Source organism: Rhinoraja longicauda, chromosome 10, assembly GCF_053455715.1.
Source record: "Rhinoraja longicauda isolate Sanriku21f chromosome 10, sRhiLon1.1, whole genome shotgun sequence".
NCBI classification, from domain to species: domain Eukaryota; kingdom Metazoa; phylum Chordata; class Chondrichthyes; order Rajiformes; family Arhynchobatidae; genus Rhinoraja; species Rhinoraja longicauda.
The window spans coordinates 21,502,204-21,529,006 of NC_135962.1; the positions used below are offsets into that span (position 1 = coordinate 21,502,204).

At 39.6% G+C, this 26,803-nt stretch overlaps 1 protein-coding gene across 1 annotated transcript in view; it reads right to left on the reverse strand.

Annotated features, from left to right (window-relative positions):
- LOC144597735 (ryanodine receptor 3-like) overlaps positions 1 to 26,803 on the reverse strand; it is a 308,708-nt gene that overhangs the window by 53,280 nt on the left and 228,625 nt on the right. Inside the window, exons 75-85 of the mRNA XM_078407262.1 lie at positions 25,453 to 25,565; positions 23,628 to 23,724; positions 16,680 to 16,783; positions 11,688 to 11,739; positions 9,891 to 9,941; positions 8,710 to 8,809; positions 8,412 to 8,491; positions 8,038 to 8,114; positions 4,958 to 5,031; positions 4,661 to 4,678; positions 3,856 to 3,936 (exon numbers count right to left, since the gene is read on the reverse strand). Of these exons, the coding sequence (XP_078263388.1) occupies positions 3,856 to 3,936; positions 4,661 to 4,678; positions 4,958 to 5,031; positions 8,038 to 8,114; positions 8,412 to 8,491; positions 8,710 to 8,809; positions 9,891 to 9,941; positions 11,688 to 11,739; positions 16,680 to 16,783; positions 23,628 to 23,724; positions 25,453 to 25,565 (847 nt within the window). The remainder of the gene's footprint in view (positions 1 to 3,855; positions 3,937 to 4,660; positions 4,679 to 4,957; positions 5,032 to 8,037; positions 8,115 to 8,411; positions 8,492 to 8,709; positions 8,810 to 9,890; positions 9,942 to 11,687; positions 11,740 to 16,679; positions 16,784 to 23,627; positions 23,725 to 25,452; positions 25,566 to 26,803) is intronic.

Here is a 26,803-nt window from a genome sequence, read left to right on the forward strand (position 1 = left end):
GTGGAACAGCAATGGCAGGAATTTCTGGGCATAATCCAGAAGATGCAGGATCATTTCATTCCAAAGAGGAAGAAAGATCCTAAGGGGAGTAAGATGCAACCATGGCTGACAAGGGAAGTTAGGGATGGAATAAAACTAAAAGAAAAGATGTATAACATAACAAAGAGTGGCAGGAAGCCAGAGGATTGCGAAACTTTCAAAGGACAACAGAAGGTAACAAAAAGGCAATACGGGGTGAAACAATGAAGTACGAGGGTGAGCTGGCCAAGAATATAAAGAAGGATAGTAAAAGCTTTAGGTATGTTAAGAGAAAAAGATTAGCAAAGACAAATGTGGGACCCTTGAAGGCAAAAACGGGTGAAATTATCATGGGTAACAAGGAAATGCGGAAGAGTTGAACAAGTACTTCGGATCTGTCTTCACTATGGAAGACACAAACAATCTCCCAGATGTACTAGAGGATCTTGGGAGACAGAGGAACTGAAAGAAATTTGCATTAGGCGAGAAATAGTATTGGGTAGACTGTTGGGACTGAAGGCTGATAAATCCCCAGGGCCTGATGGTCTGCATCCCAGGGTACTCAAGGAGGCGGCTCTAGAAATCATGGATGCATTGGTGATCATTTTCCAATGTTTTATAGATTTTGGAACAGTTCCTGTGGATTGGAGGGTAGCTAATGTTATCCCACTTTTCAAGAAAGGAGTGAGAGAGAAAATGGAGAATTATAGACAAGTTAGCCTGACATCAGTGGTGAGGAAGATGCTGGAGTCAATTATTAAAGAGGTAATAACGGTGCATTTGGATAGCAGTAAAAGGATTGGTCCAAGTCAGCATGGATTTATGAAGGGGAAATCATGCTTGACTAATCTTCTGGAATTTTTTGAGGATGTGACAAGTAAAATGGATGAAGGAGTGCCAGTGGATGTAGTGTATCAAAACTTTCAGAAAGCCTTTGATAAGGTCCTACACAGGAGATTGGTGAGCAAAATTAGAGCACATGGTATTGAGGGTAGGGTATTGACATGGATAGAGAATTGGTTGGCAGACAGGAAGCAAAGAGTAGGAATAAACGGGTCCTTTTCAGAATGGCAGGCAGTGGAGAGTGGAGTGCTGCAAGGCACGGTGCTGGGGCCGCAACTATTTACAATATATATTAATGATTTGGATGATGGAATTAGAAGTAACACTGGCAAGTTTGCAGATGACACAAAGCTGGGTGGCAGTGTGAACTGTGAAGAGGATGTTAGGAGGTTGCAGGGTGACTTGGACAGGTTGAGTGAGTGGGCTGATGCGTGGCAGATGCAGTATAATGTAGATAAATGCGAGGTTATCCCCTTGGGTGGCAAAAACAAGGAGGCAGATTATTATCTCAATGGTGTCAGATTAAGTAAAGGGGAAGTGCAACAAGACCTTGGTGTCCTTGTACACCAGTCACTGAAAATAAGCATGCAGATACAGCAGTACGGGGTGAAACGATGCTGAAGAAAGCATGAAGATGGCATGTTGGTCTTCATAACAAGAGGATTTGAGTATAGGAGTAAGGAGGTCCTTCTACAGTTGTACAGGGCCCTAGTGAGACCACATCTGGAATATTGTGTGTAGTTTTGGTCTCCTAACTTAAGGAAGGACATCCTTACTATTGGGACAGTGCAGCATAGGTTCACGAGGTTCATCCCCGGAATAGCGGGACTGTCATACGAGGGAAAAATTGGAAAGACTTGACTTGTATTCACTGGTTTAGAAGGATAAGAGGGGACCTTATAGACATATAAAATTATAAAAGGACTGGACAAGCTAGATGCAGGAAAAATGTTTCCAGTGTTGGGGGAGTCCAGAACCAGGGGCCACAGTCTAAGAATAAAGGGGAGGCCATTTAAAACTGAGGTGAGAAGAAACCTTTTCATCCAGAGAGTTGTGAATTTGTGGAATTTTCTGCCACAGAAGGCAGTGGAGGCCAATTCACTGGATGAATTTATGAGGGTTAGATAGAGCTCTTGGGGCTAGTGGAATCAACAGATATGGGGAGAAGGCAGGCACAGATTACTGATTGTGGATGATCAGCCATGATCACTAGAAATTGCGATGCTGGTTCAAAGGGCCAAATGGCCTTCTCCTTCACCTATCTTCTATGTTCCTATGCATTCTTACTCGGGCTTGTGCCATAACCTATGATATAAATATTGTATTGTTTATGTGTCATAGATAAGACAGTGAATGTTACTGGCAGTTTTAGAATCTGTAGCTTCAGGGGGACATTGTTCTATCCAAGATAGAAGCTTAACTGTGATTAACCTAATGGATTTCATGTATTTTTTAAACATGGAAGCACGGCACTGAGCTTAATTTCATTGATTCCTGGTACATTATGCAAATATCTTTCACCTGTTTCAGTTAATCCACCCATCTGCCAAACAATCATCCCTCTCTCCTCACCTGTATCTACCCATTTCTTGCCAGGCTTTGTCCCATCCCCTCCTCTCTTTTCCAGTTTTCTCCTCCTCATTACCACAATCAGTTTGAAGAAGTGTCCCGACCCAAAACACCATCTGCCCGTTCTCTCCCTAGATTGCTGACCTGCTGAATACCTCCAGCACTTTATGTTTTGTGAAGCATTTAAAAATGGATTGCAATGGTAAGATAATCTTTTTGATAATTGTTTCACACAGAAGTTATTCATAAATCATGAATATGACCCATATCTTTCATAGAGTCATAGAGTCAAAAGGCATGAATACAGGGCCTTCGGCCCAACTTGTCCACATCAGCCAACATGTCCTGGATACACTAGTCCCATATCCCTGCAAACCTGTCCTATCCATGTACCTGTCTAATTGTTTCTTAAAAGTTGGGATAATCCCTGCCTCAACGACCTCCTCTGGCAGCTTGTTCCATACACCCACCAGCCTTTATGTGAAAAAGTTACTCTCAGATTCCTTTTAAATCTTTTCCCTTCACCTAAAACTTATGTCCTCTGGTCCTCAATTCACCTACTCTGGGCAAGAGACTGTGCATCTACCCAATCTATTCCTTTCATTGCTGATTTTTTTTTAAATAACCACATGCCAATACATTTACTATTCCCAATAAGCATTTCCTATCATTTGTTCATTTTAAAAGTGTTCCCTTTTCATTTCTGCTATTGGCATTGATTTCTTGATGGGTACATTTTACAGGATGCCTTTGGTATCTGGCCCAAGTGCATGTTATACATGCATATGCATCAACAAGAGTATTAGCAAGCAGCCAACCATCTGAGGCAATAATATGATCCAGACACAAGGATGCTCTTTCAGAGTAAATCTGAGATTAAACAGAAATGTGAGATTAAACTGAACCGTGAGGCTCAGATATATGGATAGTTAACTTGACTAAATCACCAGAAACCAACCTTATGTTTATTATGCACATTAAAAACCAGTTGCAAATTTGCTTAGATTTCCTCCATTTATTACCTTGTCACAAGATGTGCTATTATTTGCAGATTCATTCAAGTCACTGATTAATACAGCCAGGGAGGCATAACAGATCCCCATTCAGTGTTTCACAGAGGAGAAACCAGATCACACTAACTAATGCAGAATTTTAAAAAATCATTATAGAACATTTAAAGCTGCTTAAGCCTTGCATGTACATACATTATTACTTTTACTGAATCAACTGAGCCACAAAATTTTACTTTTCGACAGCAACACAGTTTTGAGAACAGTACAAATGATCTTGTTCCTAATGTAATAAAGTTTTTTTCCCCCACCAATCAAATAAAAAACTTGATTTGCATCTCCTTTGCATTAATTTTTCTCTCAGGTATTAGTGCTCATTTTGATGCACATCAGCTAATAATTGAACTAAACTTACCATCGTTATGTCCCTCACACAGCAATTGCAAGAAACGAAACAAATCCCGAGTAAATTCATCATTCTGTAACACCTTGTTACCTGGGGAGGTCAAAAAAAGATGAGCGGCTTACTGCGAAAGATACTTCTGTGTTTAGCACACCAGAATGGACCCATTTATAATTAGTGCTTAATACATGATAAATATTCATAGCATCTATGATACTATAAAAAAATAACTTCATAAATCATTGTTTTAAGTTATGTTATTGTTTTTAAACTTTCAAATGTGTTATATTTTTCACTTTGAACAATTTGTGAACAGACTCATTTAAATTTTTTAAATTTGGTTTCTTGCACATACACACACAGGCTTAATTTACGTACTTTCTGTTATGTATCAATGGTATAAATGACAATAAATATAATGCAATGCTAATGCAAATACAGACTTTGAATATTGATGCTGTTAAAACACACACACACAAAGCTCTAAAGTGCATACACATGGCATAAAAAAGGATTAAAAATTAAATCTGAACATGTTAAGGAAACCATAATTTTTATATTTAATCTTATTTGAAAGTGCATTCCTTATTGGCAAATATCAATAATTTCTTCTGTAAGAATTCTAATGAACAAGCATTTAAGTTATACTCAATTCAAGTCACATAATAAGCAGATTCAATGGACCAGAAAAAAAATGTATATTGGTGTCTATTGACCATTAAAAACTGATTCTAATTTTAAAAATCATGTATTAGTATTTTTTCTAGTCCACATTTGGTCAGTTTGCCATTCAAAAGTATCTAAACCATGTATTTACCATGTCCGCGAACAATGACTGTGGACCAATGGTTTTAAGGTTCAAGGGAGGAGAAAAAGAATCTGAGTAAATGATTTATTAATAAAGTATACCAAATAAAATACCAAAACATTACCCACAACATACATGAACTTGTAAGACAAGTTAAACTCAACAATGAGAATGTAATAATTATAAAGTAATGAAGGTACAATTACAGAGAAACAGTTTGTAGGAAATTATGTGTTAACAAGTCTGTATTTCTGCTGGATTAACTCATTACTGTTATAATGACATGATCAAAGATGCAGTTCTTACGTGTTCCATCTTCAGTCACCATTCCCAAACCTTCTGCTTTGTTTTGTCTCTCAAAGGCATTCAAGTCAAGGATGCTGCAATTACACAAATGGAAGAAACGAATCAAGTACAAAAATTGCTTTCCATGTGGAGAGTTTCAGAAATCATTAGCTTAGACTGCTCCTTAAATTATATTGAATTTCTCACCTAATTAAAGACCATTTTGAAATAAATTGTAATGAAGTAATACTAAACAGCATAGAGATAGTATTTTCCAAATGAAAAACTCTGGTGCATCTGCTACTTGCAATTTTACACTTCACAGGTCTTCATTGACTGAAATGATATTTGGCTGGTTCAGATTTATGTACTTTGAGGGCACAACAAAGTTATTGCCTGTGCTGAATTATGTTGAAATTGTGGTGGGCTGCCTTCTTAATCTGCTGTAACTGGATGGTCACTAAAGAGACAGTTCAGGTCAACCAAGTTGATGATGCGTGTTGGCTGTGAGCATCTTTCCTTCCCTCAAGATCAAAGAATATTAACAGATTGATTTAAAAAAAACTACAGATGCTAAAAATCTGAAATAAATTGTACAGGGCCCTAGTGAGACCGCACCTGGAGTACTGTATGCAGTTTTGGTCTCCAAATTTGAGGAAGGATATTCTTGCTATTGAGGGCGTGCAGCGTAGGTTCACTAGGTTAATTCCATGAATGGCAGGACTGTCGTATGTTGAAAGACTGGAGCGACTAGGCTTGTAAACACTGGAATTTAGAAGGATGAGAGGGGATCTTATCGAAACATAAAAGATTATTAAGGGGTTCGACATGTTAGAGGCAGGAAACATGTTTCCAATGTTGGGGGAGTCCAGAACCAGGGGCCACAGTTTAAGAATAAGGGGTAGGCCATTTAGAATGGAGATGAGGAAAAACTTTTTCAGTCAGAGAGTTGTAAATCTGTGGAATTCTCTGCCTCAGAAGGCAGTGGAGGCCAATTCTCTGAATGCATTCAAGAGAGAGCTAGATAGAGCTCTTAAGGATAGCGGAGTCAGGGAGTATGGGGAGAAGGCAGGAGCAGGGTACTGATTGAGAATGATCATCCATGATTACATTGAATGGTGGTGCTGGCTCGAAGGGCCGAATGGCCTACTCCTGCACCTATTGTCTATTGTCTATCGTCTATTGTAAAATGCTTTAAACACACAGCAGGTCAACAACATCTGTGGAGTGAGAAACAATGGTCATCTATGCATTGGAGAAACCAAATGTAGATTGAGGTGCTGCTTTGCAAAACATTTCTGCATTTAATCTACAAGCCTGACCCTGAGCTTGCAGTTGCCTGTCACTTTATTGTTCTACCTACTCCCATTCGGACTTCGGTGTGTTTGGTCTCATATTTTTCCAAATAAGTCTAACTTACTCTCAAGGAACAGTGCTCAACTTCTTACTAGACTACCCTGGAATCTGGCAACTCTGGCAGATAGGATCAAGGAGAACCCAAAAATATTTTATGTACATTAAGGGAGAGAGGGTCACAAGAGAGAGTGAACAGGAAAACCCAAAACTAGAGTGGTCATCTATTTGAAGAGCCACAGGAGATGAGCAAGGTCATCATTAAGTATTTCTCCTCTGTTTTTACTTTGGAGAAAGCCATGACAACTGGGAAGCTTGGAACAGTTAATGAAGATGTCTTGAGGGCAGTCCATATTACAGTCAAGGATGTGCTGGATATTCTAAAGCACACGAGGGTAAATAAATCTCCCGAGCCTGATCAGATATATCCATGGACGCAGTGGGATGCTAGGAAAGAAATTGCAGGAGCCCTGACGGAGATATACAAATCATTGTTAGACACGGATGAGGTGCTGGATGACTGGAGGGTGGCTAACATTGTGCCTCTATTTAAGAAGGGTTGCAAGGAAACACCTGGCAACTATAGACCAGTGAGCCTAACATCAGTGGTATGCAAGTTACTGGAGGAGATTATGAGGGTTTAGATCCATCTGTATTTGGGTGGACAGTGACTGATTAGTGATAATCAGCATAGTTTATTACGTGGGAGATCATGCCTCACAAAATTGAGTTTTTTGAAGAAGTAACCAAGAAAGTTGATGAGGACAATTCTGTAGACATTGTTTTTATGGATTTCAACAAGGCCATTGATAAGGTTCTGCATGACAGACTGTTCTGGAAGGTTATATCGCATGGCATCCTGGGAGAACTAGCTGCCTGGATACAGAATTGGCTTCCTGGAAGAAAGCAGGGCGTGGTGGTGGAAAGTTATTTTTCGTACAAGAGGTCTATGTAGGTGGTTATTAAAAATTACAGCAGAATCTTGGTCAGCCGGGCAAGTGGGCTGAAAAAAAGGCTAATGGAGATCAATGCAGTGTGTGGTATTGCATTTTGGAAAGTTAACCTATGGCAGTACCTTCACAGTGAATGATTGGGGCCTGGGCAGTGTTATAGAGCTGAGCAATCAAGGAGAACAGGTGCTTTGTTCTTTGAAAGCAGTATCTCAGGTAGATTGGATGGTAAAGAAGACTTTCAATTCATTGGCCTTCATCAGTCAGGGTTCTGAGTATTGAAGGATCTCGACCCGAAACATCACCCATTCTTTCTCTCCAGAGATGCTGCCTGTTCCACTGAGTTAATCCAGCTTTTTGCCTCTACATACTGAGTATAGAATTTGGAATGTGGATACAAGGAACTGCACAAAAAAGACACAAATTGATGGAGAAACTCAGCAGGTCAGGCAGCATCTCTGAAGAACATGGATAGGTGACATTTCAGGTTGGGCCTGCTCTTCAGTCTGTATCTTCATACTGCATCGATATAAATGACTCAATTTTTAAAAATGTGGTTCTACAGAACACCCATGATGTATCAAGCACAGTGGTGCTAAAAGGTCCACTGCAACATTCTGAGAATAATTATGGAATTAATAAAAGATCTGCTGATACCACCCAGGTGTCATCTTACATTTACTCTGAGAAAAAGGACATGCATTTTGTGATTAAGCATGACTATGTACCAGTTGACACACTGACAGGAAGAGACCAGCAAATTCAACATAACATATTGTTCAAATGTTGTTCTTTTACCTGCAGGATCGCATCAATCCAGACAGGCTCCTGAAAAACCCACTTTCTTTCTTCTCCTTCAAATAGTCCAACATTATCTAAATTAAAAAGTTATGTTATTTGTGTGTATATAATTAACAAATGTAATATATTATAGTTAACCTTGATGGAATATGCTCACTAAATAAACTTTCCAAGTTTATCATTCCTATCAGTGCAATGACTCATTACGACCACTTTCATGGCTACATTTCCTTATATTAGCTTCCATGTTTTACAATTCAAGTCTTAAAAATAACAATTTTTTTGCACAGATAAATAAATCCGTACACTTGATTGGGGTTTTAATGTCACTAGAACTGATACAGACGTTTTACTAGCAAAGACTGTTTTACCCGCTGGACATCAGGGTTACCACCATTCAGAATGGAGATACCAAGCTTTAATGTTGTGGTCACCATGGGTCTTAATGCACCTGTAAGAACAAAATACAATTATGAAGAATGATAGCAAAATAAACGTAAAATCTAGTAATAAAATCATTGTTCTAAAAACAGAACGATATATAAAGTTGTATTCATCTACTCTGTGTACTTCAATCACAAAACAATCCAAATTCACAAGTGCTTTAGCAATACAGAAAAGGGCTGTTCACATGAAGCCTGTTGTTCTGTTACCATGGTTACACTCTACCTTTGCTTGCACTAATCATTTGTAGAACCATCTCAGCTGCTGCACGCTGGTGAAGCCTTGCTTGCTGGTAGAGTGTCATTTGTTTCTCCATTTCCTTTTCCTTTTGGAACATAAAATACAAACAATTTTAATGCATATTATTCAGAAATATGTATCTTTTAAGTCCGTAATAGAAGTGATATTTTAGAAAGCAGCTTGTAAGAATTCACAATGAAAGGGAAATATAACAGGAATCATTTTTAACTGTACCACTGCAAGTAAAATGAAAGATATATATTTTTTAAACTCATTTTAAATCAACTAACTCATCACTGAGGGGCATCAATGGATGAAGGAAAGACATTCGTTGTCACCCTGTGATCCCAAAGTTGCAGCTCCAAATCCACGAGGCTTCACGAACAAAATTAATTAGAGAGGATGTTAAATTTCTTTTAATAAGCTGATTTGACATTAAGGTCCAGATGTCGAATGCACCGCCCCATCAAGCCCCAATGTATCCTGTTTTATTGTGGTTCCTTTAGCAACCACGCACACAAAAAAAATATTGAATTTCCTGCTTCCCCTCATCTCTTTTGGCATCCATTTCAGCAACTGTTTTGTGGTGTCACAGAGTGACATTCTTCCCAGAGGTCAGCAAATCAGTGACAAGTAGTTAGGACTACTTGTGCTGTTGGCAGTAGGGATTGCACAGGTTTGCACTAAAACGATCATTTTAATGAAAAATTCTGGGTGAAAACCAACCTAACTATTTTTTAAAACCACTATTTCGCACAAACACCATTTTTTTACAGGTCATCTGATCAGTTGTTAATTCTAAATGTAGCACCTGTTTAGTATATTAAAAGTGCAAGGCAATTTCTAAGCAAGTGAGTGGTGTATTCATCATAGTGCTAATTGGATGGACTGGGTTTGACATCCCTTTACACTGATAAATGTTTCAATTGTGCATTGTATAAACTGGATATAACACATCATACAGATATGCCTTGGGAACTCAGACTCATGATTTCAATAGCTAACAATTACCACACACCACTATTACAGACTTTTCCATCATTATTCCAATATCATTTATATTATTGTCCATTTTTAGCCCAAAGAAAGGATACTATTTTAAAGAATGTGGTTATTTTCTGGAATAAACAAGCTCAGGTTTTGATAACTTTCCATTATCAACTTACTTCAAAAGTTTTTTCTTTTTCTTCATCTTCTTCATCATCAACATGGCAACTCTAGCATTAAAGCAAAGTATTAGAATTAAGTGATTTTGTTCAGCAAAATCACTCAAGCATTGAAATATCTTTGAAAATTAAAAATATGCAAATTAAATATCTTGCAGGTACATGAATAGGAGAGGTTTAGGGGGAAATCATCCAAGCACAGACAAGTGGAACAAGCCTGTTGGGGCAACTTGGTTGACATGGTCGAAGAGCCTGCTTCAGTGCTGCATAGCATCAATATTTCTCACCTTCAAAGTTCTAAATTCACAAAATACCTCAATATCCTAGCCGGAAAACAAATACCAGTTAACAAGCTGAACATTTTAAAATCAATGACGAGAATGGTTGGTCATAAGGATTTAACTTAAACAATAGCACATTCTGTAAAATCTCACTGATTAGGAAAGGATCAAACATGCTTAACTATTAATGAGCTGATCTGAATTTAAATTACAATTCTACATGTTCAATTGTATGGACTTTTTGGAGCTGCCTATTTTCTTGAAAGAAGGAACATGACATGATTACTGCAGCAATATGTAATATTCCCATTATCACTTAGTGCATTTTGACATTTATATTTCATATTAGATTCCCAGCACTATTCAAGGGGAGTGACAGGCTGGAGTATAGCCCATTAAATCATCACCCAATTGAAACCTGTATAACAGGAGGTTTCTGGACACCAACAGTGTTTGACCCATAATTTTAAGACCAAGGATGCTTGGCTCTCCAAAAGCTGCAAAGTTTAAAATTCATGTGCATTTCTGTAACTAGCAACAATCGTAGACAAGAACAGCAAGAATGTGTGGATGGTGAAAATTCTAGAGCAACCCTTTATCGCTCTTATTCATTGTTAGTTAAACACAGAAAACGCTCACGATATTCAGCAGGCCAAGCAGCACTTGGAGGGAAAAATATAGTTAATATTTCAGGCAAGTAACTTTTTTGCTTTTCAATGACCATTGTTGGCACCTTACAAATTAGCAGTTCCACCTTCACTTTGTATGGGCTCTGCACACAGTGCATACATGGTGGGTAACCTTGCCAATCTCGGCAGCACTCTGTTCAACCCATCCGCTATTGTTCCCTTAGATCCTGCTACAAATCAACATTCAGCAAACTTCTTTACTTTTCTCTTCAGAATACCTATTCATTGGTATTCAATGATTTTGCCTTGACAACTTTATTCATTGCACTCAAATGCTTTGAGTTAAACCAAGTAAAAGAATAGTTATGTCCATCTCCCTTTCGAGGCGAGCGTTTTTCCCCATTGGGCCACCTTTTTTTCCCCCACCAAAACCGATTTAATTTTGCTTCCCACAAGAACTTAAGTATTTGTTGATTTCCACACATTAAAAAAATTCTAATTGAAGTGAGAGGATGAGCAATGACGCCTTTCTTCTACACCATTCTTTTGCATTATCCGTTTACATTTGTCATCTTCACGTTGTCATCTTCACGTTATCAAGGACATAGAAACTGTTTCCACAGAAACAGTAGGAAAAAAAAATGCAGATGGTGGTTTAAATCGAAGGTAGACACAAAATGCAGGAGTAACTCAGCGGGTCAGGCACCTTCTTCGGGTCTGAAGAAGGATCTCGGCCCGAAACATTACCCATTCCTTCTCTCCTGAGATGCTGCCTGACCCGCTGAGTTACTCCAGGATTTTGTGTCTACCATCCACAGAAACAGTTTCTGTATTTATTTTTACATAATGAATAACACTGAACTTCTCCAGCATTCCAGAAAACTTACTTTTGCCATCATGTCTGCATATGCAAGGTATAAGGGGTCCTCTTCAATTGCACTGTAACAGGTGATATTGGATTAATTAATTCTGCATTGTAGTGATCTTTTTAACATAAATTTGTTCTGCACAATATTTCATTAAAAGCCCTCCAATAAATAAAAACACATATAAAGGTTGAAGAATTTGGGATGACTTTTATTTTACAAATTTATTATTCAGCAACTATTCATATCTCAGATTTTAGATCAGAATAAGCTCTTGGGAACATCAGCAAAGGTTTAAAATATAGAGAACAAAGTGTTCATGACTTTCAACACTATAATGAAATAAGCAAAAATAAACTTTAGACTTTAGAGATACAGCATGGAAACAGGCCCATCGGCCCACCAAGTCCACATCGACCAGTGATCACCTCATACACTAACACTATCCTACACATTAGGGACAATCTTTACAACTTACCGAAGTCAATTAACCTACAAACCTGTGCGTCTTCAGAGTGTGGGAGGAAACCGGAGCACCCATGCGGTCACAGGGGGAACATAAAACTCCATACAGACAGCACCCATAGTCAGGATCGAAGCTAGGAGTCTGGCGCTGCAAGGCAGCAACTCTACCACTGCACCACTGTGTTGCCATCAATTAATAATGGCAGATTCACGCTTCCTTCTAAAACTATTGACATGCTTATGGCCATTGGTTTTTGGCGTCACTTCTTTACTCATGTACTGCATCTTGGCAGAGTTTATTGGAGCCACAGCCCGAGTTTGCACCCATGGAGAACTAATGTTTGGGGAAGAAAATTGCGACAATTTGAGAATTTCAGTACGTTTTATAGGTCGGGGTATCTAGATAGGCTCACAGACTAAAAGTAAATACTGCGAAGGAATTTAACTGTTCTGAATATACCAGGAACAGCCAATTAAAAAAGCAAATTGAAGTCCCTTAGGGGCCAATAAATTATACTGCAGAAATAAAGAAAGGTAAGAAATATTAAACATATTTTATGTCTTCATTGAACAATATTAAAAAAAGGTAAAAATTAGATTCCAAAGTTTGTGAAGAATATAATGTGGCCAGTGATAATAAATATAAAGCTCTGGATACATGAAGAGGGTTCAAAGATCACAAATCCCCTGAACCATATGCTTACAGCCTACAGTTCTAAAATAGGTGGCTCTGCCCTCTGGCTAGAAAGTCCCTACCTCGTGACCAAAGTCTCATAGGTAGGGGGGTTACAAATTGGAACTGTAAGGGTGGAGTTAAAGGGAAAGAGAGCGCAGGAAAAGTTATAGAAGTCTCCAGAAGTAATAGAACAGAAAGTTTAAGAAGGGTAAGAAAGTAAGGTCGGGTAAAATCGGGACGGGTGTAAGACGAGGGGAGGTGAATAATGAATTAAAGGTGTTGTATTTGAATGCACGTAGTATAAGAAATAAAGTGGACTAGACCAAGTGGACCCTTTGGGCCCAAACCTCTCCTGCACTGGTGCAGCACCCTCTCCTCCTCCACTCCCCCCCACTCCACCCTGCCCTCTCCCCCTCCCTCCCCATCCCTCCCCCCTCTCTCCCCATCCCTCCCCCCTCTCTCCCCCTCCCTCCCCCCTCTCCCCCTCCCTCCCCCCTCCCTCCCCCCTCCCTCCCCCCTCTCCCCCTCCCTCCCCCCTCCCTCCCCTCCCCACTCCCCCCCATCTCCCCTCCTCCTCTCCCCCCACTCCATCCCCCTCAACCCCCCTTATACTCCCCCCCTCCCTAACTCCCCCCTCCCTCCCTAGGAGGTAGATTTAAACTTTAAAATGTGAATAACTTTAAAAATATAACACCGATTTCAATTATACTTCTTCCATTAGCACCAAAGCGACGATGGTGAGTAAGGTGGGCCTAAAATTGTCGTGCTACCGTGTACCGTTTTGGCTGTAGTTCAGGAACTAACAAACAAACAAACAAGAGTTTTAGTATATAGATAGATGAGTTTAGAGCACACAGATATTGGTAGGTATGATGTTGTGAGAATTACAGAAACATGGCTCCAAGAGGATCGGAGCTGGGAGCTGAATATTCAAGATTATACGTCCTATCAGAAAGACAGCCTGATGGGTAGCTGATGGACAGCCTGGTGGGGTAGCTCTGCTGGTACGGAATGAAGTTCGGTCCTTAGCAAGCGGTGACATAGGATCAGAGCATGTAGAGTCATTGTGGGTAGAGCTGAGAAATTGCTGGGGTAAAAAGGCCCTAATGGGAGTTATTTACAGGCCCCCAAATAGTACCTAGGATGTAGGGTACGTTACATTGGGAGATACAATCAGCATGTAAGGAAGGCAATATTATGGTGATCAGGGGAGATTTCAATATGCAGGTAGACTGGGAAAATCAGGGTGGTACTGGTCCCCAAGAATTTGTAGAGTGCCTCCGAGATGGTTTCAGAGCAGCTTGTAGTGGAGTCCACCAGGGAAAAGGCAATTCTGGATTTAGTGCTGTGTAATGAACCCGATTTGATAAGGAACCTCAAGATAAAGGAACCACTAGGAGGTAGTGACCACAACATAATAAGATTTAACCTGCAATTTGAGAGGGAGAAGATCAAATCAGAAGTGTCGGTATTACAGCTGAGCAAAGGGGACTACAGTGGCTTGAGAGAGGAGCTGGCCAAAGTTGACTGGAAAGGGACCCTAACAGGAATGACAGTGGAACAGCAATTGCAGGGAATTCTGTGATTAATTTAGAGGATGCAGGATCTTTTAATTCCAAAGAGGAAGAAAGGTTCTTGGAGGAGAATGAGGCGACCTTAGCTGACAAGGGAAGTCAAGGACAGTATAAAACTAAAAGAGAAGACATATAACATTGCAAAGATTAGTGGGAAGCCAGAGGATTGGGAAGCTTTTAAAGGTAATTAAAAAGGCAATATGGGGAAAAAAGATGAAACATGAAGGTTAGCCTGCCAATAGTATAGAAGAGGATAGCAAGAGTTTCTTCAGTTATATAAAGAGTAAGAAAGAGGCAAGAGTGGGCATTGGACCACTGGAAAATGATGCAGGAGAAGTGATAATGGGGAATAAAGAAATGGCAGAGGAATTGAATAACTTTGCATCAGTCTTCGCAGTGGAAAATACCAACAACGTGCCTGAAATTCAAGAGTCAGGGGATGGAAGTTAGTGGACCGTCTATTACTAAGGAGAAGGTGCTTGGGAAGTTGAAAGGGCTGAAGGTGGATAAGTCACTTGGACCAGGTGGATTGCACCCTCGGGATCTGAAAAAGGTGGCTTTAGAGATTGTGGAGGCATTAACCGTGATATTTCAGGAATCATTAGAGTCAGGAGTGGTTCCAGACAATTGGAAAATTGCCACTATTACCCCACTGTACAAGAAGGGAGCAACACGGAACTATAGGCCGGTTAGTCTGACTTCAGGTTGGTATTCTTTGAAGAAATAAATAGCAGGACAAAGTATAGTTAGTGGATGTTGTTTACCTAGATTTCAGAAAGCCTTTGATAAGGTGCCACACGTGAGGCTGCCAAGGAAGATGAGAGCCCATGGTATCAAAGGGCAGATACTGGCATGGATAGCAGTTGACTGGATGGCAGAAGGCAAAGAGTGACAATAAAGGGGGCATTTTATGGTTGACTGCCAGTGACTAGCGGAGATCCTCAGGGCTCGGTGCTGGGGCTGCTACTCTTCATGTTGTATATTAATGATTTGGATGAGGTGATTGAAGGGTTTGTGGCTAAGTTTGCAGATGATACAAAAATAGGTGGAGGGGCAGGTAGTGTGGAGAAAGCAAGGACTCTGCAGAAGGACTAGGACAGGTTGGGAGAATGGGCAGAGGAGTGGCAGATGGAATATAGTGTAGCAAAGCATGGAGTCATGCATTTTAGTAGTATAAATAAAGGCATAGACTATTTTCTAAATAGGGAAAGAATCCAGAAATCGGAGGTGTAAAGGGACTTGGGAGTGCTGGTGCAGGATTCCCAAAAAGTTAAGTTGCAAGTCGAATCGGTAGTGAGGGCTTCAAAAGGGCTAGAATACAAAATCAGGGATGTAATGCTGAGGCTCTAAGAGCCACGGGTCAGGCCGCATTTTGAGTATTGTGAGCAATTTTGGGCGCTATATCTGAGGAAGGATGTACTGGCTCTGGAGAGGGTGCAGAGGAGGTTTTCAAGAATGATCCCAGGACTGAGTGGGTTAACATATGATGAGCATTTGACGGCACTGGGCCTGTACTCGCTGGAGTTTAGAAGGATGAGGGGGACCTCATTGAAACTTGCAGAATAGTGAAAGGCTTGCATAGAGTGGATGTAGAGAAGATATTTCTACTAGTGGGTGAGTCCAGAACTAGAGGTCATAGCCTCAGAATTAAAAGATGTTCCTTTAGGAAGGAGATGAGGAGAAATTTCTTTAGTCAGAGGGTGGTGAATCTGTGGAATTCTTTGCCGCAGAAGGCTGTGAAGGCCAAGTCAATGGATATTTTTGATTGATAGATTCTTGATTAGTGCGGGTGTCAGGAGTTATGGGGAGAAGGCAGGAGAATGGGGTTATGAGGGAGGGATAGATCAGCCATGATTGAATGGTGGAGTAGACTTGATGGGCTGTATGGCCTAATTCTGCTCCTATCACTTATGACCTTATGGACCAGTCACCTTGGACTGATATAAGGATAAGTTGGTATGTTGTGCACCTTTGGAATATTCTACTTCAGTTGTTCAGATCAATAGATTGTGGGACTTTGGGAATTAAATTATCTTGGGATTGAATGGGAAATTGGACTTGAGAAAAAAAATAGGCATAATCTGAAAGATGAAGCAGGTTCAAAGGAAATAGTAATGTTCTGTTTCTTATGTTCTTACATCATTGATCTTATAAAAGGTGTAGTCATTACAAGCTGGAAGATCATTGGGCAATCTATCATTATTCACAATTTATTCCCAGAATTTCCAGTTGGTCTACCATTCATCAGTATTATTTGATTATTTGTTTTACAAAAGCAGAATAAAACCCTTACTATACCTTCGCTCAGTGAGGGCAGTCCGACTGAAGTGTAGTATAAGCTGATGAAGTGGATCAGGAGTCTTGTCAAGCTCTTCCTCCTCCTCTTCTGACGTTGCAGATTTCTAAGCATATTTAAAGGTTTGTTTTGGACGAGTGGGTGGAACAAAATGCCTACATTACAACTAGTGGGTACCATTACCACAAGAAAAATTATATGTGGTACTTGATGGGACTCAAAAATGCTAATTTGAAATACGGAAACAAAATAAATAGAAAATAGCCAATAAAGCTTTGCATCATTTTTTCATCTAAAAATACAGAGAAAGCATTTAAATCATAAATATGTAGTTTAAGCAGATCAGAGATTTCTCAGGTTTCAAAGTGATTAAAAGAAAACCTCAACATTTTGAATAAACAATAACATTTTTTAACAGGTTATCTTACAAGGCATGCTTAGATATTAGATGGCACAGGTGTAGTTTGGTTAAAATCAAAACAGATTATTTTGACAGCACTGATGAAACAGAGAAGTGTTGTAAAAGGAACACTACTACCAATAGCTTATGACAAAACTTGAGAATTTTTCACCTACAAAGTCCGATCAGCATTGGACCTGTGGCAAAGGCCAGAAAGAAATCCTCGTGTGTGTAGTTGTCAAGCTCTAACATTGGTGTGAAATGCATTTGTATGAATCATATAGGAAATTTAATTCCTTCTACTTGCTGGAAACTAGACAGGGTGACCTATCAAAATGGGACTGGAGTTTAGCGAACAGGCCTCCTGCCCTGCACGGCTTGACTGAACATTTAAGTAGACCAGAACCAATGTACTGCAATCCTTTCTTAAATGGATCAGGCTCTACCTCTATCATCTGACCCAATATGCAGTACAACTCTGAGATCTGAGCAGGGAATAATTGATGGACTGCCAAGCCAAAAGTGTCAGGATATGAATCTAGGGTCAGAAGCAGCATGTAAAGGTTCCTTTTTTCCTGGAAGACACAAGAGACTGCAGATGCTGGAAACTTGAACAAGAAAACAAAGTGCTGGAAGAAATCAGCAGTTCAGGCAGAATCTGTGGAGGGAAATGGACAGATTACATTTCCGGTTGGGAAGAAGGGTCCCACCCCAAAATGGTGTATGTCCATTTCTCTCCACAACAGCTGTCTAACCCAGAGCTCCTACAGCAGTTTGGTATTTTTGTTATGTGTTTTTGCTTCTTTTTGCCATATCTTGGGGCTCAGGACTCTGGGTGCAGCAAGGAAACCCAGGATACTCTTGCTTCCAGGTGTCCCTCCCTTCAACTCCTGTGACTACAATTTTTGACAAATTCTATACTCGCCCCCATTTGCTCAACCTACCACTGCCACTTTTTTAGTGATATTACATTCTGGGGTCTGTTCAGCATGGCTTTCAGCAGCTGTGTTCTTCTGCCTTGTTACAACGTTCAGCAATTAAACTGACAGTTGTTGGGCCACTTGATTCTCAAATCAAGTTGATGCTCAATCATTGATATTGCACCAATAACATTTGCTACATTTTATTTTTCATTGCATGTTCAAACGATTCCATTACTTTGTTTCTTGGCACCCTTCTCTCCTTATGATAAGACATCAAATGTCCATTCAGTTTTCAATTGCCATGTGATTCCAATGTCTTGTGTGGTTTAAAAAAAATGTGATGTGTGTGTCAGCACTGAATAATCATCTCAATGTCTGTGAAGTAAATGGCTTGCTAGATCATTTCAGTTATGAATCTACCACATGACTGTGGGTCTGGGATCAGAGAAAGACCAGCAAAGTTAGGACGGATAATCTTTTTCCCCAAAAGCCATTGGGGAACTGACTGTGTTTTTACAACAACCCAGCAGTTTTCTAATCACTTTTACTGAAATTAACGTATTAATCCCCGATTTATTTATTCATTTGAATTTAACTTTCTGCCATCGCGGCATACTGGTCTTTAGTTATTGCTCCAGTATTATCATCACAGTGCTGCTGTACTGAGTGCTTAGCTTTCAAAATATCACTGTGGCAGTATGTATGTTAGCTGTCTATCATTATTTTGATATGCGCTTTAGAATTGTGGGAAGTTTTGAAGAATCAACAGATGAGCCAGGAAGGACAAAGTGTCTAACTTCAACCTGTTCTTGTAACCAGGATTAACCTGTTAATACTGATTAACCACGGCTCCCAAGATGGAGGTGGTTGGGTATTGGAGGTAGGGTACTGACATGGATAGAAAATTGGTTGACAGACAGAAAGCAAAGAGTGGGGATAAATGGGTCCCTTTCAGAATGGCAGGCAGTAACTAGTGGGGTACCGCAAGGCTCGGTGCTGGGACCGCAGCTATTTACAATAGACATTAATGACTTGGATGAAGGGATTAAAAGTACCATTAGCAAATTTGCAGATGATACAAAGCTGGGTGGTAGTGTGAACTGTGAGGAAGATGCTATGAGGTTGCAGGGTGACATGGACAGGTTGTGTGAGTGGGCGGATGCATGGCAGATGCAGTTTAATGTGGATAAGTGTGATGTTATCCACTTTGGTGGTAAGAATAGGAAGGCAGATTATTATCTGAATGGTGTCAAGTTAGGAAAAGGGGCCGTACAACAAGATCTGGGTGTCCTAGTGCATCAGTCACTGAAAGGTAGCATGCAGGTACAGCAGGCAGTGAAGAAAGCCAATGGAATGTTGGCCTTCAAAATAAGAGTAGTTGAGTATAGGAGCAAAGAGGTCCTTCTGCAGTTGTACAGGGCCCTAGTGAGACCGCACCTGGAGTACTGTGTGCAGTTTTGGTCTACAAATTTGAGGAAGGATATTCTTGCTATTGAGGGCATGCAGCGTAGGTTTACTAGGTTAATTCCCAGAATGGCGGGACTGTCGTATGTTGAAAGACTGGAGCGACTAGGTTTGTATACACTGGAATTTAGAAGGATGAGAGGGGATCTTATCGAAACGTATAAGATTATTAAGGGGTTGGACACGTTAGAGGCAGGAAACATGTCCCCAATGTTGGGGGAGTCCAGAACCAGGGGCCACAGTTTAAGAATAAGGGGTAGGCCATTTAGAACGGAGATGAGGAAAAACTTTTTCAGTCAGAGAGTTGTGAATCTGTGGAATTCTCTGCCTCAGAAGGCAGTGGAGGCCAATTCTCTGAATGCATTCAAGAGAGAGTTAGATAGAGCTCTTAAGGATAGCGGAATCGGGGGTATGGGGAGAAAGCAGGAACGGGGTACTGATTGAGAATGATCAGCCATGATCACATTGAATGGTGGTGCTGGCTCGAAGGGCCGAATGGCCTCCTCCTGCACCTATTGTCTATTGATACAGAAGTCACAGGTGTGGTGGCACCACTGACATGCAGGAGAGGCCGACTGGATGACTTCCAGTTCACAATTACCAATGGCCAGCACTTACATTGTCCCAGGTTCTGCCACTTATCAGTCCTAATCTGGATATTTTGCAGGTTTTGCTGTAAATTAGCATGGCTTGATTCATTGTTGGAGAACCTCTGATTGGAGACAGTGAAAAATCAAGGTTCTCTCACCTCACACTAGGATAGAGGGGAAGTCACAACTCTCTGACTGAAAAAGTTTTCCCTCATCTCCGTTCTAAAGCCAATTGGGGCAAGAAGAATCATTTGTACCCAAATAAATAATCCTACTTTCTCAAGTCTTCCACATTTACTTAGTTATGTACTTTGGAATGCAAGACAGTTTAGATGTGTATGTTGGCAAGGCTCTTTCTAAGTTAATTCACTGTCAAGCAATTTCCTTCTCACAGCAGGCATCAGTTTTGTTTAGTTTAGTTTAGAGATACAGCACGAAAACAGGCCCTTAGGCCCACCAAGTCCAAGCTAACCATCGATCACCCGCTTACACTACTTCCATGTCGTCTCACTAGGGGCAATTTTTACAGAGGGCCAAATAACCTACAAACCGCAAGTCTTTGGGATAAGGGAGGAAATTGGAGCACCTGGAAGAAACCCAGGCAGTCACAGGAAGAACGTGCAAACTCCACACAAACAGCACCTGAGATCAGGATCGTATGCAGGTCTCTGGTGTTGTGAGGCTACGGCTCTACCAGTTACACCATTGTGGTGCCTCACTGTTAAGGTCAGCATTCATTATGAGTCCCAAATTGGCCTGATGTGGTAGTGGAAGGTTGCTGTATCTACCAGAGCAGGTAGAATTGCTTATTGTTTTTAACTAGACAATTTTGCAGTTTTTGACCCAATATCAAGGATAGAACCAAAACATTTATTCCAATCAGAATGGCATATGGTGACTCGGTAGGGAAACTGGCTTGTGTTTTGTTGCACCTGTGCATTTAATTCTTCAAGATGGCCAATATTGTGGGATTGAAAAAAGCTGTCATAGCCACCCTGGCATTTGCTGCAGTGCATCTTGTAGGCAGTACATGCTGTAGGCAAGGTGCCAAGGATCAGTATTTGGACCAGAGGTTGAGATGTTGAACTACTGAACACTGTTATTTGGCTGTTGCTATCAAAGCTGTTGAGAGTCAGGAAGTGAGACATTCATTACTGAATAATGAGCCTTAGACCATCGGTGGTAATCATGTGGTGGATCAAAATGACTTTCTGATCAATGCAGGAAGATCTATTAAAGTATGTCATTATATTTGAAAAGGAAGTTGTGAGAATTTCACTTGTACGGGTTGGTTACTGCTTGGCAAGTGAGTCATGCTAATTATCAGCAAAGAACTAAGCACTGTTTGGGACCTGTGGTTTTGGACTGCTTTGATATCTGCAGAAATGAAAGTAATATCAGAAATAAAGCTAAGTTAGAATGGCTTAAATCAGTAACGTTAACAATGTGACCATACAAATAGAAAACTAATTTATTTTCATCCCAGAATGGCAGACTTTAATTATCAGTTCAAATTCTCCCAACAGAAAAAACCTATAACCTGACTCCATCTTAATATCATGTAGGAAGGAACTGCAGATGCTGGTTTAAACTGAAGATAGACACAAAATGCTGGAGTAACTCAACGGGACAGGCAGAATCTCTGGAGAGAAGGAATCGGTCGGTGACTGCTGCATCAGTCTGAAGAAGGGTCTCGACCCGAAAAGTCACCCATCCCTTCTCTCCCGAGATGCTGCCTGCCTCCCCGAGTTACTCCAGCATTTTGTGCCTATCTTAATATTTTTGCTTTTGTTACAATCTATCTTTATCTTGTAAATAAGCATATTCTATCTTTCACGTACTTTACAGTATTCTAGGCATCACAATATACTGTTCAATGTGAACTATCATGTAATGGTACACTTGATAAATGAAATTGCAACACGATAAATCTTGCAAAAAATATTTCAGCTACTAAAAGTGGTGTCCTTATACCCTTAACATTCAGCACAGTATAGTACACAGGCAAGCATAGCCTAGTAACACATTCACATTCAATGCAATTTATAGAACTTCAGAATAACATGTAAACTAAAATTAAGATCTGATAGTTTGTTACAAAGCTCTTTTACAACCTCTGTTAAATATATTTTTATAAATTACACGCCTTACTGCCAATTTGTTATGATATGAACAAGAGCAAACTACAATTATGCAGGATCCCGGAGAGACTGCGCTTGGACAATTTTGGTCTCCTTATTATAATAATCTGCTTGCTATATTAGGAGTGCAGCAAAGGTTAATCAGACTGGTTGTCAGGATACTAGGTATATCACGAGTGTAGGGACTGAGCAGGCTGCGACTCAAAACACTAGAATTTAGCAGAATGGGACCTGATCTCATTGAGACATATAAAATACTTTGAGGGATCGACAGAGTCGTTGGAGGTTTCTCCCGAGTGTAGTCTGGGATGCTCTCTAAATTGGAGGTAAATCCATTAATATTGAAACGAGGAGAAGTTTTTTGATGCACTCGGTGATGAATCTTTGGAATTTTCTATCCTCTAAGGTGTTGCAGCTCAGTCAATAACTGCTTTAAAAACTGAGATAGATAGGTTGCTGGAGAGTAGAGAAAGCAAGAGATAAGAGGACAGCGCAGGAAAATGGTGTTGAAGTTGAACATTAGCCATCATATTGTTGGAGGGTGGAGAAGTGTTAAGGGGCCAAGTGTGCCAGTCCTAATACCATTTCTCAAATTTCTGGTTATTCAAAGCCTTGTAACACACTCAGTGATCTATTATTTTATAATTAAACATGCAGCATAGCTTTCCAATGCATATTAATATTCAGAGCCATGGGTCCTCTCTTATACTATACATATCCAATGGAAAATAAAAGTTAGTAGCTAATGACATTGCTCCACCACAGACATACATTGAGGTTTTGGAGCTTTGGCAACTGTCTGAGCTTTAAAAAGGAAACTGACATACTTCTACACCTGGAAGGGCAAAGAAATTATGCACAATTATTGTATGTAACTCCTCAATGCCTCCTGGGAAATTTTTGCAGGGAACATTGGCAGTGGTCCAGAAGTAGGTCAGTTGCCATCCTCTGGGCTAAATAATTTTTACAGAGAAAGAGGTGAAAGTAATACTTAAAAGATAAATAATATTTTGTGAGTAGAAACTCATTTATAAATAGCATTCTACAGATCAAATCTCACTCACAGAGAAAAACCTTTCGATTTGTTTAAAGCTTTGTTACTCTAGAACAATCAATTTTTGCAGACATCAACCAAATTATTACTTCCACTGTGTGTTATTCGAATTCGGTGTCAAATACAAGCTGATAAGTGCAAAAGCCAGTCCGTCTTACTCAGCTCAAAAGGTACCTACCATTCACAGTAACCAAGTTTTCATTCCTGTTTCCAATGCAAAGCGTCAAGAGAAAACAACTACCCCAAAACCAATCTTTGATAATTGACAGAGAAAGGTTGCAAATTTTGTAGGCAGCTTGGCCACAGCACTACTTGCAGAATGCAGCATGGCCACTTGTGCTGGAGGTAGAAACCAGTTGCACAGGTGCCAGTACTTACAGCTAAGTCCTCAATTAGTTTCTCCTCAAATGAGTATTCCTCTGTCTCTATCCATGATTTCTGATAACTCTGAAGGAAGAGATTAACAGCACGATGCCTAGGAAGCGGGAGGGTATAGTAAAATTGGGAGGTGAGACACAGCTTTTAGTAGATTAAGGGACATTTTTATTATTTGAAATAACAGTTAAAGTTCATTAGTAGAGATTTGTACAACTTCAGCCCTCTGATTGGTCAATGGTGTTTCACGTATCATGATAACATTAATTAAAGTATGAATGGTGTACAGAATGGTCCCCAAGAGTTTAGATGTTCATATATGACTGAAGTGAAAGAAAAAACACGAGGAAACAGAAATAGGATGAAGGCAGTTTCATCATAAACAGACACTTGCTATTCTGATTAGGTACGGATGTCATTGAGCTAATTTATTTTAATTACAGTTTTTGATTACATTGTAATTAGCTCATGTATTGGTAACAGTCAACAAAAGAATTCTAGAATCTTTAAGGACTGCTGAAATTGGTTCTTCCAGCCTACCTTTCCTCCAATATCTCAAATATATATATATATATATATATATATATATATATATTATCATTGCATCAGCATCTTCTGTGCAAAAGTAACCCCATAAAATGAGATGAAAACTTGACATTGTACTGGTTCATATGCTGGTAAAAATCCTTTACCCTCAATGATTCAATGAATCATTCATGTGCTACAATGCAGATACACAGCCTATATTGTATTAATGACCAATTTTAGTATATCAACTTTATCATAGTAAAAACATCATAAGAGGTCTGAAAGTATGTGGATTTAATACGCCTTTTGAACACTTGCACTATTCATTATATCTTTCTCCGTGCAAGATTGCAGAGGGCTTTGGTTGATGTATTGACCAATCAGATTCTGTAAGGTTTACTGTACAAACTGAACACGGTTGGTGTGCCAAGGAGAATGTTTGCACAGGACAGGAAGCAGTGTCTATCAATCAAATGTTACTTTACCGTCAAACAGACGATAAGATTCTCAAAGTCAGTGTTCTTATATAGTTTTTCCAGCCACAGACGTTGATAGGCGTTCAGGAAGTAAATGTTAATTTTGTGTCTAAAGAAAAGGGATACATTTTTTGCATTGATCAATTTAAAAACACAGTTGTTTCTGAATTAACTGTGGGATACTTCTCCATGTAGAGTGAATGAATGCAATGTTCCTGCAATTAATTCACAGTATTAAAATAACTTATTTAAAAGTATGTAAATATGTGTTTGCTAATGACAAATGTGCATAGATATAGTGCCTAAGGTGAACATCATGGACATACATTATTTATTGACTGGCTTCACAAACCTCTTTACAATAATATAAAAGCTGTTTGGCAAGCATCTCACAGTTAAAAAGAACTTTAAAGAAATAGGTTTACAATGTGATTTCTCACATGACAATCTCAACCCAACTCTTGGCAGCATTAGGGCTCCAAATTGAAATGAGAAATTTTCTTATGGAAAAGGAGGAAGAAAGGCTAACAGGGAAAAGTTACTAAGGATGTTCTTAGTCCAAACATTAAAGTACAGGGCATTGCTCATCTTCTGGAACAAGAAACGTAACATGGAAGCAGACTTAAAGATTAGAAATAAAGATTGGGAGTGATTGTTAATATATAAAATGAAGCTTTATCCAATGAAAGCTGATAATTAAATAAAAAAATAAAATTCAAGGGAGTAGGCAAAAATAAGATAACAAATAAATAGAAATGATCATCACAGATAAAAGTTATTTCTTGATAAATACATATACGCATAGAACACAACATCACTTCTACCTGGGCAGGTTATAAAGTGGTGCCATCCGGAAGCAGGCAACCACTGCTCTTTTGCGTTGTTTGGACAAGAGCTTTTGCCATCCTGTCTTCTTTGACCGCAGTGGCTGCTCCACCTTAAAAAAAACCATATTTACTTGCTTAATGAAGGGCCAGATTTGCCAGGAAAATAATATGTTCTAATGGTGCATGCCATTATTAAAATTTGGATTGATTTGAAAATTCAGAGATTAAAGGATGCACCATAAAGTACAAGCACCCAGAATGTATTATTTTCAATGGAGTTTATCTGACAGGAACTCTCGTCCTTTACACTGCTTCATTTGGGAATTCAGGGCTTACCACACTTCAATGTTATCTAAACTAAACACTGGTGCTTTGTTGCAGTCCTTGTGTAAATGTTGGAGTTCAGGGCATTTGATCACTAGTTATGGATAAGTAGAACTTAGAAAATTAAGGTTATAGGATTCAGAAGCAAATTGAGTTTTAAAGGACACTAGACCAAGTGGACCTGTTGGGCCCAAACCTCTCCTGCATTGGTACAGCACCCTCTCCCCCCCCCCCCCCCCCCGGGAAGATCGGGGATCAATGGTCGGTGTGGGCTCAGTGGGCCGAAGGGCCTGTTTCCGCGCGGTGTCTCTAAATTACACTAAACAAATCTCCTATAGAGTCCTCAAAAACATTCTGAGCCAATGTTAGTGAGGGGAATTGTGAGCACCATTCTGTCAGTGTTCACCCAAGTTTGTCTCTGTTGTAGGGTAAAGAAGACTTTGTTTTATTGTTAGTCAAGTTTATGTAATTAAGACCTCGTTTTACCATTTGTCAAGTTTCTGTGCAATACCTTGTTTAATTGTTAGTCAAGTTTCTGTAATTAAGACCTTATTTTACTGTCAGGTTTCTGAGTAATCTTGTCATCTGAAAATATACAAAACAGTACCAAAGTCACACTTGGTAGGTTAGCTTTGGCAGGCCTCCTGGTGTGCATCAATTTAATAAATCCCCGTTACTTCAACACCTTTCCATTTTGCACCTACATTACATGGAGGTTGACATTATTATAAATGTAGGAGGGTCTTTGTCACATCAAAGCTTTACTGGCAACTCTTGCTGATAATCTCAACAAAGGTACAAGCTTGTCCATAAAATAGGTAGACAGATTCAAACTGAAATATGACTATTACTGCTTTAAATGATCAAATGATCTATTTTTCTCCAAATTCTGTGTCATTAGAGAACTGATTTACATTTTAAGGACCTTGTCAGTGTCAACATGTATTAGCTTAGCTATTTCTTAAGGCAGAAATTTAATTTCATCGGACAACTGGATATTATTGAAAAATAAATCAATTGTAAT